We start from the raw sequence: 16,271 nt of genomic DNA, 5'->3' as shown, positions 1-16,271 counted from the left end.
AAGGGAGAATCCCGGGTGTAATTTCAGTTGGAAGATACCTCTGGAGGTCTCTTGTTCAACTTCCCTGATAATTTATATCATTATGTGTTCTAAAGACATTTTAGGCTCCTACCTTGTAAGTAGCAACTAGGAGTAGTCCAGTAAGACTTATTTTAGCTGTTTGCAAACTTGTGGCTTCTGCTTTTGAGTTTTAAGATAATAAACGCTTTCAGAAATTAAAAAATTTATTTGAGGTTAACCATTTTAAAAGCAGCACCTCTCCTTGTTTTCATCCTCCAGATCCTGAAAGAGTTGGCTGAGGAGTCCTGAGATAACAGAAAACATAACCAAATACACAGAATCCTAGAAAACAGCTCTGCTGGGACTTTGCCTGCTCCAGTCACCATCTTCCTTCACTCTGTAAGGCAGTGCTGGGAGCTCTGTGCCCTAAAGATTCCTGATCCTGATGTCCTCTCCCCATTCAGCATCTTGTCACCCCCACCCTGTCACTGCCAGGGCAGAAAACAATCACTTTATCAGGTCAAGAAGCACCTGTTTACTCAGCTCAACAGAAAAAAAACCTGAACAACCAAAATCATTCAGGCCAATAAAACACTCAGGAAAAAAAAAAAAACAAAACCAAAGAATGGTGTTCTTGAACGTTCTTATTTCCTCTTTTCTCCTCTCAGGAAGCTGCTTTTCTTCCATTTTTTTCCACTGCAATCCCAACAGCTGGAAGCCCTTCCAACAACTCCTTCCCAGGTAGACTCAGCCCCTCCAGCCACCAGGCTCTCCTGGAGCTCCAGATATGCTGCACTGCAGGTCCAACCCCTCACCTGGGAAGCAGAAGCTCCTTCAGAAGGAGAAAAGGAGCAGTAGCAAATTTATTCCAGAATCATTGCAGTGTCTGCTACCATTTAGTGCTCAGCAGCCCTGTCCCTGCAGAGCAGCAGCCACACAGGGCACCATCAACTACAGGTGTTCTTTGGTTGCATAAAAAACCCAAAGATGGTACTTTCTTGCCATCCAGACATACCACAGTTCCTTCAAATCCTTCTAATTTCCCAGTCTTTCACCCTCAGTACTTTCTCTCGTGGATGTTCATCCCAACTGCTGTAATTTGTAGGATTCCACAGCACTTCCCAGCCATGCAGTCAGAAGCACATCACCCGCCACAGCTGCATTGAAACACATGAACCAGCTTGAACTCTCGGAACGTGAATTAATCTGGTCACTCAGCTCACTCAGGATTTCCTCCCTTGCAGCTACTGAAGTGCAAAGCCACAGCTCTGCTCCTACAAGCCATCCCCGGCTACACAGAACAACAAGGTCTAAGCCAAAATATCACAGAATCATGGAATATCCTGAGCTGGAAGGGAGCCACAGCGATCATCAAGTCCAAGTCCTGGCTCTGCATGGGACATCCCAAGAATCCCATGCCTTAGGAGGGAAGGTGAGCTGGTACAGGATGTATAGGTGGGTGGATTTACAGATCTCTATCTGTTCCCTGTTTATATCTGTGTTAAGAACTCGTTCAATAGGATCGATTTTAACCCTGGGCTCTAAAGTTCACATCACACTGTGTGCTTTTCCAACTAATTAAACCCCAGCTACATTCATTGCATATGAACACCCTTCCCTCTCCCAGAGAACTCGTGTTTTTACTACCTTAAGCCTGGGAGTACAAGCAGAGCAGGCAGGACCTTAGGAAAGCACTGTTGGGAGCACTGGGCTCAGCCCAGCCCCTCCTGCTGTGAGCTGATGGCATGGGATGGCTGCACTGGCACCCCCCACGAGCAGTGCCCTGGACAAGTTACCTTTTCCCCATTCTCCTGGTTACATGGCTCACTCTGGTCCCATTTCTTGTCTTCCAGAGCTTCTGAAGACAGTTCATCTTCTTCCTCCTCTTCCAAAATATCTGACAGCTCAGAACTCCGGTTGTGCTCAGAGAACAGGGTCAGCTGCCGGCGGCCCATTTCAGCCAGTTTTTCTTCTTGCTATTGAAAAGCAAAACAGATTTTCTCAGTCCTCCCAGGCTCTATTCCAGCAATAAAGGAGTGTTTTTCCTGTCTCTAGCACACACACAGCTCAAGAGTGGCAGGAAAAAAAGTGGGAAGCACCTAAGGCAGCAACATGTTGACACATACGCAACCAACAGCCTGCAGAAGAGCAGCACTGCCTAAGGATGGAAAACTCGGGATGTCAAACACAATCCACATCTCTCCGTGGACACAGACACTCAACCAAGGTTTAACAAACCTCTCTTTTCACTCTGGACATTTCTTTCATCACCTCCTTGCCAGGAGACAACCTGCAGCTGCTCCCGCCCGCGTTCCCGTCTCGGAAGGTGTCCTGTGCCCCCTCAGCCTGGCTGGGTGAGGACACAGGCTCTGGGCTCAGGTGCTTCTCCTCTGCCTCCTCTCTGTCAGCACTGGGACCTTTGGGGGACTCCTCCACGGAGCAGGTCTCCACATGGAACTTCACGCTGCTGTCAGAGGGGCCTTCCAGCTCTGGAGCTTTGGATCCAGATTGTTCCATCTGGGAAACAAATCGAAAACCAATGAAATCAAGGGCAGGTATCTCAGGGTACTTAAGCACCAAAAGGGGGTCCTTATCACCCCAAACTCTGCGACCCTCTGATGTGCTCTGTGTTGTTGGCATATGAATATTTTGGCAGTTGGGAAGGTTGGCCAGCCCTGGAGCAAGGGACACATGGTGCTTCTACTGCTGCAGCTCTGGCCACCACACCTGGCTCAGGTAAAGCCCCAGACCTGTACTGACAATAACTAGTTTAAAAATAGCAAGAAGAGCCCAAACTGTACAAAGTCATTTCCCACTCTCATAGGCCAGAGGAATGTCCCACACCCTCCCTGGCAGGCTGGCTTGGCACTACCCTGGAGCTGTAAAGGCTGTGAAGAAAAGGGGAATTAATGAAGAAGAACATACACAGAAAAGTACAACAAGCTCCTGATTAGGTATCCTAATCCTAGTTGGATTACAGGGATTTTTCATCTGTTTTTAAACCAGTTCAGTTTGGTGTTTCAGAAAACCTCTGGGAGATGGAGGAATGGAGCCCCAGGAACAAGGAGGGTAAGGCAGATGGGCCTTCATCAACCCCCTCTTTCTCTCACTCCAAGGGAGCCTCCCTGCATTTTGCAGTGGAGCACAATCTTGTCCTTATCTGCTTTGAAAATACTGAAGGATCAGACTCCAGGGAGATTCAAACACTGCACTGCCAAGCTTTTAAATATCCCCTGGGCTCAGACAAAAGCCAGACAGGGCCTGATCTCATGTCTCATCTGACAGTTGTTTGCCTTTGTTGACAGCAACACTCACATCTCAAGTGAGAAGGACAATTTCCATCCTGGGACCACCCACTTCGCTCTACAAAGGAGGGAACACTCTTATCACCCTCTAACTCTGCAAATTCTTGCTTTCCTGACTCTGTTCCTGATCTGCTTGCACATGTGATCAAGAGGTGAGCCTCACCTGTACACTACATCAGCTGAAACTCCCTGAGAGTTTCCCAACCACTGGATGATGACCCAAAGGCAAGAAAGCCACAGAAAGATGCTCAGTGGCATTTGTTCCATTCCCCCTGCCAGCACACATGGCACTGGGCAGGAGATGGCAGCACTTACCTGCACCTCTGTGCCTTCTCCCAGGCCTTGTAATCCTGGTTCCCTGGCAGGGCCCTCCCCATGGAGCACTGTGTTCCCAGCCTGCTGGGGAGGCACAGACAGGCATTTCTTGTCTCCTGCAGCATCCAATCCCTGTGGGGAAGTGCCCAAATCCTGCACCAAGGGAGCACTGGGAGAGGAGAGGTGTGGTGCTGAGGAGGCTTTCTCTGGCAGAGCCCGCGCCGGGCCGGCGGGGCCGGAGGAGACATCAGTCAATTTGGCATCTGAGCTCTCAGCAGGAATGTTCTGTCGGAGCAGGAGCGCAGGAGTGCGAGGTGTGGATGGGCTGTGGGCAGGCAGGGAGCCCCTGGGAACGCCCCTGGGCAGCCTGGAGGTAACAGTGGTGGAGGCAGGTGAAGTGCAGGGATAGGCTCGGAGCAAGAGCGAGGAAATCTGGGCTGGAACTGAATCCACCGACTCCCCGTACTGAGACATCGTCCTCACCGAAACCTCCCGGCACACCTGGAACATCTGGAGCTGGGACAGGTCCACCAGGACACTCCCAGCTGTTGGAGAAGTAACTTCTATCACCTGGGAGCAAAAGAACCGAGAGGAATTACTGTTTGTGCACAGCTGAGCCCTTCTGAGAAGAACAACTCCTGATCCAAAGTTAAGACAGACACCAAAGCTCTGGAGAGTAGGTGTGCAGAATTCTCACCTTCTGAGGGCAGAATGAACAGTAAAGGGAAATTGTTACCATAATCATATGAGAAACTGGATATTCTATAAAACATGACTATATTTGCCCCTCTTCTCGACTTGCTCCTTCTGATGTTGGTGCCCCAGAGCTGGAGGCAGCACTGCAGGTGGGGTCTCACCTGAGTGGAGAAAATCCCCTCCCTGTCCCTGCTGGTCACATTGCTTCTGATGCACCTTTCTTGATGGAGAACTACACCTCACTCCTTACAGTCTGGAGACAAGCCCCAGGGCTGTGTCCTTGAACTAGTGCTCTGTCCATGGCCTGTGGACTCACTGAGCTCCTTCCTTCCCCAAGGATCAGGCCAGTGCCTGAGGTGAGCAGAGGAGACTGACACTAATTGTCCTGTTCTGCTACTCAAAGGTCCCGCCACAGGAGCTTTCCCAGCTTAGCTACATCAAAACCACATCAAAAAGCTGGAGAGATGCCTTTTCTGGTGTGTATCACACCCCCCAAACAATGTCCCTCCCTGATACCACTCCTTTCCAGGCCAAGGACTGGGATTGTCTCCTCAGGACACGCTTCTGGATCCAGCTTTCCATGCTTTGAGGCTGTGACACTGCCTGTTACTCCAGTCCCAGCCTCTCCTGCCCAGCACCAACCTTCTGTCCATCGGCGTACACGGCGTAGCCGGTGACTCGGACCCCGTTGGAAGATCCCTCGGCATCAATGGTGACAGGTAACCAGCTGATAACAAGGATACCTGGAGAGGGACCAGCTTCTACCTGGACATCCAAAGGAGCATCAGGTGTGCCTGTGAAAGACCAAAAACACGCTCCTCTTGCTTACCTGGCTACAGCATAAAGCTCAACTTTGGTTTGACTCAAAGAGCAAACTCCCACACCAGCTTTGCCACAGGAGAACTGAACCAGAACACCCAGGCTAGTCCTGGGAAATGACAGGCAGAGCCAGAGGAAACAAGGTGCTCTTGTTCTGTGAAAGCTTTAATGCACAGAAAACAGAATTTTGCAAAAGTAGCTGAGGCCAAGCTGCAGCGACCCTTCGAGCGAGGTCATGGCAAACCAGCTCTCCCCTGCCCTGCCCGGCAGGCATGCACGGGGGGGGTCTTCCCAGAGCAAACCAAAGCAAAGGGGGTAATAAAATTGTAAAAAAAAGAAAGAAGAAAAACATTAAGACAAAACAGTACAGCACCTCAGGCTTTGGGACCTAATCAACCTGGCTTCCCTTCATCCCAAGGCTTCCCAGCAAGGGAACGGCCGAGCGCATGGCTCCGAGCGCTGCATGGGATACCTGCTAGTGGGGTAGTGAAGTGAATCACAGCTGAGTCCTGCTCCTGCCCCTCTGGCACCTCTTCCCAGGGTGTTTTCATGGGCCTGGCCTCCAGCTTGGCCACGTACTGGGTGCTGGGCTGCAGGTTGTGGAAGGTGTACCAGTAGACCCCGGGCTTGGTCACGTCGCACTGGTCCCCGTTGAGGTACACGGCGTGGCTGTAGTTGCTGTTGCAAGGGAGCCACGTGACCTCTGCTGACGTGGCAGTGACACTCCTGACTTTGAGCATGGTGGGTGCCACCCCAAAATCCTGCCCCACAAAGAAGGTGCAGCGCAGTCTGTCGGACCTGCCGCGCTCGGTCACCGCCTGCACGGACACGCGGTAGGCCTTGCTCTGCAAGTCCAGCTTCTCAATCACTGCTTTGGTCTGAAGGCCACTCTTCACGTTCTGCCGTAGCTCTTCATCCACATAGATGTTGTAGCTTTGTATGTCTGGGCAGCCAGCTGGCAAAAGAGGTGGGTCCCAGCCTACAACTATGCTTCTGGCAAGCTGCTTGATCAGAGTCAGTTTTCGTGGGTAAGGCACTGCTGTGTGACTAACGGGCTCCTCCTGGTCTCCTTCTGCTCTACTGGCCAGCGGGCTGATGCTACTCTCTTCAATGGAGAAATCACTCTTATCTCCACTGCTGGTGCTTGCACTGACCAAGCTTTTCTCCTGGTATGAGCTATGGGTGAGATCATTCAGCTCCGGAGGCAGAAACGTCACGAGGTCATCATCTGAAACCCGCTCAACAAAATTGGAGGGGACCAGCCCTCGCCGGCCATCCATCAGCTCCCCTAAACAGAAAACAGGAGACCTGTTACCACTGCCCCTGCCATTCAGCCTTCCAACCCATCTGTGAGGACTATGGGACAACATCCACGCTGGGTCACAACTGCTCTGCACTCAGGAAGGAAAAAAACCTCCGGGAGGGTATTCCTGGCAATGTTTCCTGCACTTCCGAGGGCTTCCCTGTTAGATCCCAATGGCCACACTGAGAAGACTCACTGCTCCACACATTCCAGAGCCAAGTAAGTGAAAAGCTGAGTTGTGTAATTAGCTAAAGGGTTTCTCCTTCTTCATTATCCCATTGTTCCTCACCACAGCTCCTTCACTAACTTTTCTAGCCTTCCCAAACTACGCAGATGGATGATTTTATGTCTTCTCCCAGCCACAGAGATTTAGGGTTTGTAGTACTTCCTCAAGAAAGTCCATCTTTCCAGCTCTGTATTCAGCACTGGGCTTCCTTTAAGCTCCCTCCTTTCTTAAGCTCCTGGACTAAAGGTGTCCCAAAAGCACCTGTGGGGACAAGGGACATACAGCACCTGGTCCCCCAAACCACAGAGGAGTAGGGACTGCACTGCCTTCCCCCTTCCAAACTCTACCTACAGCAAATCAACTGAAAGCAGGGAAAGCAGAACAGGTTAGTAAAGAATAACCTTTTTATTCTTTAAACAAGAAATAAAAAGACAAATAAATGAATACATGAGAAGCTTGGGAATAGAAAGAAAGAAAGAAAAAAAGGAGGCAGAGCAGTCACAGAGCAAGCAGTGCAACACCCATGCATTTGCCTCAGCTCTTGCAAAGCACCTCAGGAAAATTAGGATCCTTCAGTCCTCAAGTGGCTCCACAAAAACCCCAGTGCAAACTGACAGTCAACAATTCTTGGTTTCAAATCCATCTGCCTCTTAATCAACCAGGATCACGTTTGCAAAGGGGCCAAACCAGAAACCCACTGTGTGACACCAAGGGGGATCACAACTGTAGTTTGGATGGATTGTCTCAGCCCCTCTCTGCCACAAGAGCAGGAGCCAATGGAGACCATGACCTGCTGCAGCTCTGGCTCACACACAGCCCCCCTGGGAGGAGGGAAACAGCCCATCTGCCTGGGGCTGAACGTGTTCCTCTCCATGGAGAGGGAGGAACCATATGGGGATGAAATCTGGAGCTGTGCTGAAAGCAGTGGCTAAATTCCCACTGAAATCAGATCAGGATTTCACGTTTTAGACTTAATTTAATCATGACATAAATAGACTCTTTCCAACAGAATCTGTTCTTCCCTCTAACAAACTAACTTTGGGCAGAAAACCTTTATCTTGAGGTTTCAAGATTCACTAAATTCTCTCGTTTTTTGGAGAGAGATCAGCTCTCCACAGGAGTTCAGCCACATTTCATTCTGTTAGAACACACCTTCAAAGAAGCCATCTTCATCCATGTCCCCATAGATGTAAATATATTCTCCAGCAGTCAGTGGAAGCTCTGCCTCTGGATTTTCATTAGGTCCATCAAAAGGATTGTAGCTGAAATATTTACAGTAGGAAGACTTAATTTGTATAGGAACTTGCCCAGCAACACATTTGAGCTGTGATGTTGACAAGCTTTCAATTCACTGGGAATTCATCCACTCGTGCAAGTAGCAAATTCCACAGGCAAAGGTCAAAACTACAGTCTACACACAATAATCATTAAAAATAGGTAATTTTCTGAGGAGCAGAACAGATGTCTTGTGACATCTGAAGGAACAGAGATATGAGGACAATGAGGGGACTGGAGCATCTCTCTCCTGAGGAAAGGCTGAGGGATCTGGGATTCAGATCCTGAAGAAGAAACAACTGAAAGGGATACCTTCAGGGTGGGTGTCAAGAGGATGGGACCAGGCTCTTTTCACCGGTCCCCAGAGAGAGGACAAGGGGCAACAGGCACAAACTGAAACACAGGAACTTCCACCTGAACCTGAGGAAAAACCTCTTTCCTCTGAGGGTCACCGAGCACTGGAACAGGCTGCACAGAGAGGTTGTGGTGCCTCCCTCTCCTGCTCCAACTCCATATTTTAAACAGCAATCCAAAAGCTTCACTGGTATGACAGTTATAAATACACTGGTGATACGATTTGGTCTGCAGGTAATTCTAACCTGCCTGTCCAGGGATCCTCAGATCATCAGAGGGTCTCATGTCACAGGAAAATGCCTCGTGAAAAACATCTTTACAAACACCTCCTACCAATTCCTGCTTTTTAGCCTTTAAAAGGGATTTCAACATGCCAAAGCAATGTTAAGGTCTCCCTCAGCTCACAGAGACCTTATGTACTCAAGACTCTGACAAGAAGACACAGATCAGATTTGATGTGTTCCTCACAAGCACAGAATCATCCCAAGTCTCTTCCTTCCAATCCCCAGTTTAAAAGCTGAAGGATATGTCAATACTCTTTGAATTGTAAATAGTAATGAGTTTGACCATGATGCTCAGTGGACAGAAACAGTTAGTAACAGAAAAAAAATCGAGTTTATTCTGTGTTTTTTTCCCCTGTCCTTTAAAAATTACAGCCAGAAAGATTTTGGCCAAAAACTTCAGGCATTCTAGCCTGAAATTTTCTTAATTGCTGGAATAAGATTTCTTGGGAGAAAATGTATTGGACTATTCTGAAAAAAAAAAAAATAGACATTTCAAGGAATATGTCAATTCAAACTGAATTTTCAATACAGTATCATATTGAAAGAAAGGAAAAGTCTCACACAGGGCTGGTCACTGAACAGCTACTGAGCTTACTGTGCTTTTGTTGAGCTAAGCCTTGCTTGTGCAGGAAATAACAGGTCTCAACAAATCATACAATCCTGGAATGGTTTGGATTGAAAGGGGCCTTAAAAACCATCTCATTCCACCCCTCTGCCATGGGCAGGGACACCTTCCACTAGACCAGGTGGTGCAAGACTGCATCCAACCTGGCCTGGGACACTCCCAGGGATGGGGCAGCCACAGCTTCTCTGGGCAACCTGTGCCAGGGCCTCCCCACCCTCACAGCCAAGAATTCCTTCCCAATATCCCATCTGTCCCTGCCCTCTGGCAGTGGGAAGCCATTCCCTCTTGTCCTGTCCCTCCATCCCTTGTCCCCAGTCCCTCTCCAGCTCTCCTGGAGCCCCTTTAGGCCCTGGAAGGGGCTCTCAGCTCTCCCTGGAGCCTTCTCTTCTCCAGGTGAACCCCCCCAGCTCTCCCAGCCTGCAAATCCCATGGAGGAATAAGATACGTGGTCCAACCTAATATTATCCATTCCTAACAGGGTGAATTCAAGGGAAGAGTGTAAAGAAGGCAACTCTGAGATAACCTGTGTAACCACACAGACCACAAGAAATGAGCTCTCAGTACCTGTATCGAGCTAAGAACACCTGGAGCTTTGCAGGGCCTTGGCTGCCTGGCTCTGGCATGAGGGAGATGCTGTCAACATCCAGCTCTTCCATTTCACTTGCAGTGTCCACCTAAAAACATTGAAGAGAAAGGATCTGAGTAAAGGAACACTCAAAGGGGTCAAACATCAGTGAAAAAGTCCCCCAAGCTCATGTTTGGTGGCCCCTGGGCTAAGGACCATCTGGAAGAACGACTTTTTAGGTGAAGAAATAGTAATAGGAGGCAACAGCTCCAAGTTGCAGCTTCAGGGGTTCCAGCCAGACATGAAGAAAAACTCCTTGCCCAGGTGGGTGATGTAGACTTGGGAAAAGTTCCCACTGAGCTGTGGGATCTCCATTCTTGAAGAACTTGTAGCCTCAGCTCAGCAAAGCCGTGGCCACACTGATCTAGTGCTGGTGACAGTCCCACTGGAGCAGGACTCTGGACTAGAGACTCTGGAGACCTCTCCCACTCTACACATCCATAATTCAGTCTATTTATTTCTTGTACCTTGAAACATTAGTTGTCCCTGTGTGCAACACAAACCTGGACAGAGGAGACCTCAGAGCTCTGTTTGATGTTGAGGTCTCCAAGTGCTTTTGTTCCCCTCCAGCACCTGTAAACTTTCAATATGATGTTTATGTACTTTCACCAACATCAGACAGAGCTTTGGGTGGAACTGGCAGGGCCATCACGCTGAACAAAAAGCACAAGAGACAGAGCAGGCACAAAACTCATCTTCCTGCTACAGCCTCTCCCTTCCCAGCCCTCAGCTACTTCTGGATTTCCTAAGCTGGAAGCTGCACCCTCAAGGCATTTGGTGGCAGAAGCACCTTTGGGAAATGTACCTCAGTCTTTTTGATTCTGGTAACATTTTGGAATTTTTCATCCAGTGGCAATGAGTCGTGTAACCCAACCCTCCTTCTGGAGCAAATGCACTCGCCTGGGTTTGTTTGAAATGGTGCCAATGAACCAACTCAAGCTGCCTTTTGAAAGCAGACCTCGAGGCAAATGTGTTTTTGATGGAGACCCATTGCAGGCAGCAGAATATAAAGTAGTTTTTCTAGTACGTGAAGTACCAAAGTTAATCTCTGAAGGAGTCCAGAGCATCTTTTCAAGGCAGTGTACTCCTTGTAAAGCAATCCTGCCCCATGTCCTGGGATAACACACCTGTAACAGCCAAAAGACACCCAGATGGAGCAGCTTTCAGCAGCCTGGAGTGTTCCCATAACTGTGTGTTGCCGAAGCCAAACGCTCCACACACTTTTCCAAGGATCCCACACTGACTCTATAGGCACTTATCTCTCCAGGGAGGCATGGGGGCTTCCAAGCTTTCTCTGGAGCTAAAAGGTAGGATTTTTTCCCACTACAGAATTGAGAGCAGTTCCTGCCTGTTCCTCCCTTTGAATATGGCACTTCCCAGAGCTCCTACACAGTGGTGGGCACTGCCTCCCACAGTAGCCCTTCATTAGTGCCCTGCCCTCAGCTCAACACATCAGTGTCCTCCACAGCTACAGTGAGACCAAGAAGGTTTCAGTGCCCAGGAAACACCAAAAAACCAAAAACTGCCACCCAGACCATCCCAGCACTGCTTTACCCTGAGCTGTCCCCTGAAGTGATGTACACAGAGTATCAAACACTCTGTGTGAACCCACACCACCACTCAAAAGCTTCTGGGCAGCAGAAGCACCAACCGCCCATGAGATCTGGGGGGCACAAACAAGCAAAGCCTATTAATTCCAGCCCTCTTAGCACAAACTTGGTGTCTTTTCATGGTTTCTTTCACCAGCAAAGAAGTTTGAGCTCCTCACCCACAGCTCAAGGCTAAAAGTAGTCTGGACACAGCTGCTCAGCATGCCAAGAACTCCAGTTTGTAGCCTTTTTGTGCTTTAGTGGCAGCTGAGATGGCACAAGGAAGCTTAGCAAGAGTTTCCCACACTTCCCACCAATCAACCTCCCCATCCCAGTCCTTCTCACACTGTCCAGCCAGTTATTTCCTTCCAGGAGCTCAGTAACACGTTGAAATCAGCATTATAGCCATGGCACCCAAGGCTTTTTCAGTACTTTCCTACAGCTTTTCTCTTGTTTTTTTCCCATTTTCTTCAGGCAGCCAGGAAGGAAGGAATGCAGCCTTACTGGGGAACCTGTGCAGCCTTACTGGTGCTCTCAGCAATGCATTTATTCCCTTCTGGAAAGCACAGACCACAGAGGGGCCTCCCATACTGACCTCTGGAGTTGGGCAGGATTTGGGGCTGTTGTGCACGGACTCTGATTTCGAAGAGCTGGACTGAGATTCCACTTTCTTGGCTTGTTTCTGAGCACTGGTGGGAGCAGCTGGGGAGCCCCCAGGGGTGTCAGGCACCCTAAGGGATGACTCCAACTCCTCAGCAACTTCATTGTGAGCCTTCTTAGTGCTCTGGTGAGGGAGCAACCCACGAACAGTTGATTCTGCAATAAAATCAGCCATTAGTCAGAGCCACAGGCAGGATCCAGGATCAGCAACGAGCAGCACAAGTCTCTACAAATGTGCCTCATTTAAGAGACTGGACACTCTGGCCAGAGAAATGCCAAATTCTCTTTATGACTACAAAACAAACCAGAAGTGTTGACAACAGAGAGAGATGGAGATCCCAAAATTTAACCAAACGTTCGCGTTATTTCCTTCACCCCTTCCCATTTCTAGGAACATCAACTCATTTGTGAAAACACTCACAGGCACGTCCAGCACTCACCCTTCTCCCAGGGGGGCTGTGGGGTGGAGCTGCACAGAGCAAGGGGCAGCTCTGAAGTCACCAGAGTGGAGGTGAGAAGGTCGATTTTTCCCGTTTGGAGCCGGAATTGTTGGAGCTCCTGGGACAGGAGGCTGAACTGCTCTGTCTGACTGCGACACTGATCTTCCAGATCCTTCACCCGGGCCTGGCAGGAGAGACACGGGATGAGGCACAAACCCACAGCAAACCCACCAGTGAGGCTCCAAACAGCCTTTGCTGCGTCTTTCCAGTGGGTCCCACACTTCAAAGGATGCTTTTAAATGCCCTGCCCAGAAATTGGATTGGGGAACTGGCAGCTCCACAGCTTTAGTACCTTTGAAAACCTGAAGCTCCTCATCTATGAGGGGACTGACTGCAAGGAATTATCCCTGAAAAGCTGGGTTTGAACTTCAATATCCTGTCCCAGCCCTGCACAAGACCAGATGTGAGTCACAGATAAATAAGCCTTGAAAAGAAAAGATTGGAGCATTTCTTGGAGGATTAAAGTCACATCACCCAGAGGAATTGCTCTCCCAGTGTTCTATCTCATCCATACTTGCAGAGGCTCCAGCAAGCTCCCAAAACTTTACCCTGCCCTCCCCACCATTCTGGGCAGGACTCCTGATTGTCCCTGCAGATTTTGGCTCCTCCAGGCAGCAGGAAGGGCAGAGATCACCCTGGCCTGTGTTGCAGAACATTCCTTTGATGTGGAAGCCCACACACTTTCCCACCAGGTCCCACAAGGAGGAATTGCTCCAGGAAAATTCATGCTGAGGCCCAGAAAGCTACATCTCAACAAGACGAGATGCAGGGGAAATCTCTGGAGAGGGAAGGACACATTCCTACCATTTGTATTTTCTCAGATTCTCCTCCTACCGTCTCTAGAACTTCCCCTTATAAACCATTGCTGAGTCCTGGCTGTCCTTACACATCCCCACATTCTCCCAGTGGGAGGCACATGAATTCCCAGGACATTGCAACTGCTCCTTTCCCTCTTCTCACTCTTTTTTGTAGGTAAGATGCTCCATAACAGACGACTGCACTGCGCTCCTCAAAATTTTCCGTTCTACAAAACATGTTTTGAAGTGCTTTTCTCTCCTTCCAACTCAAAAAATAAATCATGCCTTGAAATATTATGTGAGGCAGAAAGCCTGGTTTTTAGGCAGCTCTAAAAATAACACACCTGACCTGGAAAAAGCTTTCTCTGTGGTCTCAGAGCAACACTAAACCTTTGGAGCCACTTCCTATTCATGGGGGTGCCTGAATTTTTATTTCCCAGTTGTTTTTTTTTTAATTCCAGTTTATCTCTGTTTCCCTTCAGGACTCCCTGGGTGCTCTCAGGCTTTAAGGAAAGTCTCTGAACTGAAATCAGATGCCACAAGTAACTTCCTGAAGTGTCCATGTTCTCCACTTGCTCAGAGTCAACTCCTTGTTTACTAAATCCCATTGCACAGGATTCCTCTGCAATCCTGAGGGTTTGCATTTACTTACAGTTTAGATTTTTCACATAAATGCTTCTCTCCTATACATCTTAATAAAGAAAAGAGACCATCAACAGGAAGAACAATTGCACTGGATCAAAGTAGGGGTTCCTCAAGTCCAATATCCATCCCTGATCCCACCTTGGGACACAGCCCACAAGAACACAGAGAGGGATTTCCACTGCAGGACCAGAAAGGGATTTCCTGCCTTCTCAGGAGCCATGAGCCAGCAGATGCATCTGGACATTGTGTTTAACAGCATCACAACAGTACCTTGTCCTGTTAATTTATTAATCACACTTTAAATCCATTTACAGTGGTGGCCAAGCCAATAGCCCAGATAATTCACAGTTTAATTCCAAGGTCCCTAATTAGTCAGGTGTCTGTTAGATCTGTTATTCAAAATAACATACAAACATCTCTTAAGTCCTACTGCCACATCATACACAGTGTATACTTCTAGCAGGCTACTTGCAGGGAATCACAGCTGGGAAGAGCAGGTTTCCAGGGCAGTGCTGGGAGAAATGAGGATAAGGAAGAGGGAAATAAGGCCAGGAGCTTCAGGAACCAGCAGGAATCAAGCCCCAGACACAGAAAAGACAGGAGACTGCTGTGTCCATGCCCAACCCAAAATGGGGAGAAAGAGGAGCCTCACACAACTGGGCCTGGGCAGTGGGATTTCCAGAAGAGGCTGCAAGAGCAGGAGCAGAGCTTGGTGGGCTCAGTTTAGCCACTGATTCAGGAACTGAGATTTTCCACAGCCAACCACCACCAGCTCAGCCCCGCCCTCTGAGACTCTCTCCTTCTTGGCTGCTCTACTCCACTCCTCCAGATGATGTTTTCCCTCCACATGTCCCTCGTTACCTTTCTCCGCATCTTCTGCTCTGTATTTTTGAGATGAGAGAATCTCCACTTTGCTCAAGGGGAACTCTAGAGCTGTGCAGTCCAAACTCCTGCTCCAGGCAGGGCTGATGCCAAAGGGATTAGAGGAACAGCCATAATTCCACAACAATGTGGGTGCAGCTTCTACAGGACGTGGGCCCACCCCAGTAATGCCCTTCTCCAAAAGCTCCCAACACTTCACTTGCTTTTTTGACCAGAACTGTGGCTGATTTTTTTTATTTTAAAGTCCCCCTACCTCCAACTCTGCACCCCCTGCTCCAACAGGGAATTCCAAGCCCACCACTGGGCATGTCTAGTCATGGCTGCCTCTCCTCCCACGTGCCTTTGCACAGCCAGGGTTACCTGGGATTTAATGTCCCTGTTACTCACAAGATCTCTGTCAGATCTGAAGGTGTTCAAGCAGTTTTCCACCAGCTACAAACCCCACCACTTCCACAGAAGCCTTCTTTCCAAATCACCAGCTAGCACAGCTCCCACACACCGGAATTTCGTTAGTTCCCACCTCTTCTGGGAAAACTATCATCCACAATCCCTGCTTCCCATCTTCCATCCAATTACAGTGCCAGCAGGGCCTGTCTTCTTCTCCACAGCACTCACTTGCAATGGTGTCACCACTGCTTTTGGGTTCTGAAGGAAACACTTCACTCTTGGACTGCAAGTAGTTCCCAAAAGACATTTAAATGCACGTGACACGTGGAGAAGGAGCACAGCTGGGCAATTCTAAAAATCTGCAAGTGCCAAAAAAATTAAGCTCCTAATTCTAATTGGTCAAGGAAGCAAAGCATTTAAAGAGAAAAGCAGCTGCTCCATCAAACTCATGGTGGGAGCTCCTTTAATCACATTTATTTCTTGGCAGTGACACTCTTGCAATCTTTTCCAGAGTATAGCTAAAACAAGAATTATCAAGCAACTGTCAAAGTCAGGACAGAGGGAAAAATGTCCCATTTGACAGGATTATAGCAGTACCTGCATGCAATCCAAGGTACTCTGGGAGCAAGAAGAAAAGCAAAAAGAGATGTCAAACCACATCAGCAGTTACACTACCCCAAAACCAACACTCTCCAAACACAACCCAGCCCTCAGTCTCAATAGGATTGTTTTCTCACAACATCCAGTGTCTGCCTTGTTCCATACTGAGATTCCCACCTCATTCTTACCAAACAAAAGCCAAATCCCACGTACCAAATGCACAAATAAGAGAACCAGGCCCTTTCTGAGGGCCTTCAAATCATCATGTGCTTTGAGTTCAATGACTCTGCTAAATTTCAACAGACTGTACTCATCCTTCATTAACATCCCATCCAAAAGCAATCCAAACACATGGGAAAATGAAACCACACAGCACAGGCACTC

General features: G+C 48.7%; 1 protein-coding gene across 10 annotated transcripts in view; it reads right to left on the bottom strand.

The window, feature by feature from the left end:
• Positions 1-16,271, bottom strand: part of LOC113992176 (peripheral-type benzodiazepine receptor-associated protein 1) — a 48,582-nt gene that overhangs the window by 17,170 nt on the left and 15,141 nt on the right. For 9 of the 10 annotated variants that reach the window (XM_039388226.1, XM_039388227.1, XM_039388232.1 and 6 more), the window contains 9 exons: positions 12,517-12,700; positions 12,012-12,232; positions 9,767-9,876; positions 7,817-7,926; positions 5,608-6,423; positions 4,959-5,110; positions 3,621-4,190; positions 2,239-2,517; positions 1,797-1,976 (listed from right to left, as the gene is read on the bottom strand). In XM_039388226.1, the coding sequence (XP_039244160.1) occupies positions 1,797-1,976; positions 2,239-2,517; positions 3,621-4,190; positions 4,959-5,110; positions 5,608-6,423; positions 7,817-7,926; positions 9,767-9,876; positions 12,012-12,232; positions 12,517-12,700 (2,622 nt within the window). The remainder of the gene's footprint in view (positions 1-1,796; positions 1,977-2,238; positions 2,518-3,620; positions 4,191-4,958; positions 5,111-5,607; positions 6,424-7,816; positions 7,927-9,766; positions 9,877-12,011; positions 12,233-12,516; positions 12,701-16,271) is intronic. The other variant, XM_039388231.1, reaches the window with a different exon arrangement.

The sequence above is a fragment of the Pipra filicauda genome, unplaced genomic scaffold (genome assembly GCF_003945595.2).
Source record: "Pipra filicauda isolate LSUMZ 115617 unplaced genomic scaffold, ASM394559v2 scaffold626_size208873_pilon, whole genome shotgun sequence".
In the NCBI taxonomy this organism is placed as follows: domain Eukaryota; kingdom Metazoa; phylum Chordata; class Aves; order Passeriformes; family Pipridae; genus Pipra; species Pipra filicauda.
The sequence above is the reverse complement of the archived record's forward strand: the minus strand, read 5'-3'. Positions and strand labels throughout refer to the sequence as shown.